The sequence below is a fragment of the Eimeria acervulina genome, genomic scaffold, assembly GCF_000499425.1.
Source record: "Eimeria acervulina Houghton genomic scaffold, Eah_scaff1977, whole genome shotgun sequence".
In the NCBI taxonomy this organism is placed as follows: Eukaryota; Apicomplexa; class Conoidasida; order Eucoccidiorida; family Eimeriidae; genus Eimeria; species Eimeria acervulina.
Genome location: NW_013548768.1, coordinates 1 through 3,753, shown reverse-complemented (window position 1 = coordinate 3,753; position 3,753 = coordinate 1). Strand labels below are relative to the sequence as shown.

At 30.8% G+C, this 3,753-nt stretch overlaps 1 protein-coding gene across 1 annotated transcript; it reads right to left on the bottom strand.

Moving 5' to 3' along the window:
- Nucleotides 1–438: 438 nt before the first annotated feature.
- EAH_00064360 (pinin/SDK/memA/ domain-containing protein, putative) lies at nucleotides 439–1,444 on the bottom strand (the record flags this gene model as incomplete). Its single annotated transcript, XM_013392978.1, has 3 exons — nucleotides 439–567; nucleotides 855–911; nucleotides 1,238–1,444. The coding sequence occupies 3 exons, from the start codon at nucleotides 1,442–1,444 to the stop codon at nucleotides 439–441; spliced, it is 393 nt and encodes a 130-aa protein (XP_013248432.1).
- Between the last annotated feature and the right edge of the window lie 2,309 nt (nucleotides 1,445–3,753).

Below are 3,753 nucleotides of genomic sequence, written 5' to 3'. Positions count from 1 at the left end.
TTTATATTTTTTAATCCAGCTAATCTATATAATGGTGCCAAAAGGGTTTAGGGTTTTGAATTAGGGTTTAGGGTTTAGGGTTTAGGGTTTAGGGTTTAGGGTTGCTGCATCATTAAACAAACTTAAAGAATTAAAAAATAAAAAACAAAGGCGAAATAAACAAAGCAGCAAAAAGACAGATATAATTATTATAATTATTTATTATTATTATTATAATCATTTAGTATTATTATTATTAATTACTATTTAATAATAATAATTAATTATACATATTATTTATTATTATTTAGATGTATTATTATTGCTTATTAGAATTAAAATTATTATGATATATATTTTCGCTGTATGTTTATTTTGTTGCTGTCGTTATATCCGTAATAAAAAAAACAAGCCACCCTAAACCCTAAACCCTAAACCCTAAACCCTAAACCCTAAACCCTAAACCCTTACGAAATCTGTTTCTTTTTCTTTTGCGAGTTGTTGTTTGGCTTTGTTTAAATGCGAAGACAAAAACCCGAAGAGCCGTTTGCTTCTTTTCTCTGAATTGGGGTCTAACTCAACCTTGGGCTGCAAACCACAAACCCTAAACCCTAAACCCTAAACCCTAAACGCTAAACACTAAGCAGTCAACCCTTTAACATAAGCTCTCTAAACCCTTAAACACAAACCCTACTGGAGGAGGCCCTCTCACAAATATATATATATATATATATATATACAGATTCCTATCCATATACAGAGAGCCCTTTCAGTCTGCATGTGTAGATGAGGGTTTATCCTTCGAGGTTGCTGCAAAGAGAAATAGGGTTTAGGGTTTAGGGTTTAGGGTTTAGGGTTTAGGGTTTAGGGTTTACGCGTTTGGCGATTTGAAATTCGGGGCCAGCGAAGTCATAGGCGGGGCCTCCGACCCCCTGCATGCGAACAAACATAAAAAGCTGCATATACACCTGAGCATATACTTAAAGATGTATATATTCAGCTGTATATAAACCTAAAGCTGCATATACACCTCAATGTGAAGAAACAGCAACAAGAAGCAGAAACAACAAAAAAACGACAGAAATAAAAAACTAAAAAACCCCTCATTACCCTAGCACAAACAAATGCCGATAAATATGTTGATATCTCTGCTGTTGCTGCTGTTGCTGCTGCTGCTGCTGCTGCTGTTGCTGCTGCTGCTGCTGCTGCTGCTGCTGCTGGCTGTTGTTGTTATTTCTTTGCGGTGTTTGTGTCTCACCGCTGGACGCTTCTGCGAACCCGTTTCTGCTGCTGCTGCTGCAGCATCTGCTGCTTGTTCTCCATGAGCCCCGCCTTTGCTGCCTTTGCTTGCTGCTGCTGCTGCTGCTGCTGCTGCTGCTGGAGGTTTTCTTTGAAGGCGTTGATTAAGAGTCTTCTGCTCTTCAACAAGCCTCTTTATTTCCCGCCTCAGAATTGCATCCGCCATTCTTAAGAATTAAAAAGAGTTCAGAAAAAAATAAATTAAATTAAACAAACTAAGCAATAATTATCAACAAAGAAACATAAATAATACTGCAGGCCTATATAATTGCTGCCTTGCTGCTTCTATACAAAGCAGCAAATATATATATATATAATATGCATGCAGCAACTACTCTGCTGAATTAATAGGATAAAGCAGCCCCTGCTTCTTTTCTTTTTTAATCTATTACGTTGCACAGCAAACTCCAGAGAGGATATAACACAAAGAAATGCATTAACCGCCTGGTGATGAAGTGTATGTCTGTGGATTTAATTAAAAGCCCTATTATTTACAAACAAAGAAAAAAAAAGAAAGATTAAGATAGCCTTCAGGTGTATATACACCTCAAGGCAGCACCAACAGAAGTAGACGGGCTTTTGGAGTTGTTTTTTCTTTGTGTTTGCTCGAATATAAATAAAAAACAGTTTATTTTATCCTAAATTTCATATAAACTGATAAAATAATTCTATTTTAATCGCTGTTCACCCCGTTGAAGCCGCTGCTCTGCTGCATGCGCTGCAGCAGCCCCAAACTGAAGACGGAGCTGCATAATCTTTTGTATATATAAATTTTCTTTTTTGCTTAAAAAAATATTTTAAAAACAAATTATTATTATTTTATTTTTATTTTATTTATATTTATCTTTCTCTGCATGCATGCGCATGCACTTAGCCCTTAATAACGACAAAACTACGTCTTAGACGGGGGTAGGGACGCTGTTTATAAATTTATAAGAAGAGTAAATACATAAAATATAAAATAAAATTTAAACAATAAACTTAAAAATATTTATTTAATTTAAAATATATTTGTATTAGCTATAAAAAGAGATAAAGTATAGGCTCTAATACCCATGCTATTAATATAAATGTTTATATTAAGATAATTATATATAGTTGAGGTGTACATACTAAGTAAAGCCTTTCTGGTGTTGTTATATCTTTATCTTTATCTTCATGCATGCATGCATGCATGCATGAAGATAAAGATGCATGCATGCATGCATGCATGCAATTACTGCTTCTTTATCCCTGTCTACGACAGATTTTTTTGTTAATTAAGGGGTAAATGCATGCATATTATATCCCTGTACTTAGTATATGGGCCTCAACTATATATTTTTCTTTATATAAAAATATATATTAATAACGCAGCTATTAAAGCATTATCTATGCATGCATGCACGGGGTATGCTTAGTATAGATATGCATACAGCAGGGGCTTTGATATTCTCTTTAACATATATATATATATATGCATATATATATATATATGCTGTTAAATTTGCTGCTTCTTCACATTCTCAGAGTTTGAGAAGAGAGAGGGGCCTCGTGTTTGTTTATCTGTTTGTATTATATCTTTTATTTATATCTTTAGCTAAAAACTTGTTTATCTTTCTTATACCCCTTGATATAACTAAGGATATTCAAACAAAATAATTAGCAAGAAGAGCTGTTAATAAACAAAAGCAATAATAAATAAAATATAATATCTTTATTTAGTTATTGTTAAAGAAGAAAGCAAGGGTTTAAGCAGACAAGTCTGAAGGAATAATAAAAAAAAACAGCTGACAGCCTCATTAACAACAAAATAAATAAATTATTATTATTATATATTAAATAATAAAATATAATTTATTCTTTAGTCTTCATCAGAGAAAACAAAACAATAAAAAAAAGTTTAAGCTGAACGCACACAATTAATTAACGCCTCAGCTAAATTATATATTTAATATATATATATATATATATTAGAGTAAAAATAAACAATAAACAATAAACAATAAACAATAAAAAATAAACAATAAACAATAAAAAATAAACAATAAACAATAAACAATACAGAATAAACAATAAACACTATATGTATGTGTGTATATATATACATATATATGTATATATATAATTAAAAAGAAGCAATATAAACTAATATTGGGTAAGAGTATAAAAAGAAGCCGATATAAAGGTGAGGATACACCCGAAGTTGAGTCTATGAAAAAAATTTAAAATAAATTTTATTTATTTATTTTTTTTGGTTTTCTTCTCACTTGTAAACAGATAAATAAATAATTATTTATTTATTTATTTATTTATTTATTTATTTATTTTCTACTTTCTTTGTTTAATTCTGAGATATCAAAGAAAAACAACAAACGGGCGGCTGCTGCTGGAGGAGCGCAGAGATAAATAAAAGACAGAAAAACACATGCATTTACATATATATATATATATATATATATATATATATATATATATATATATATATATATATAT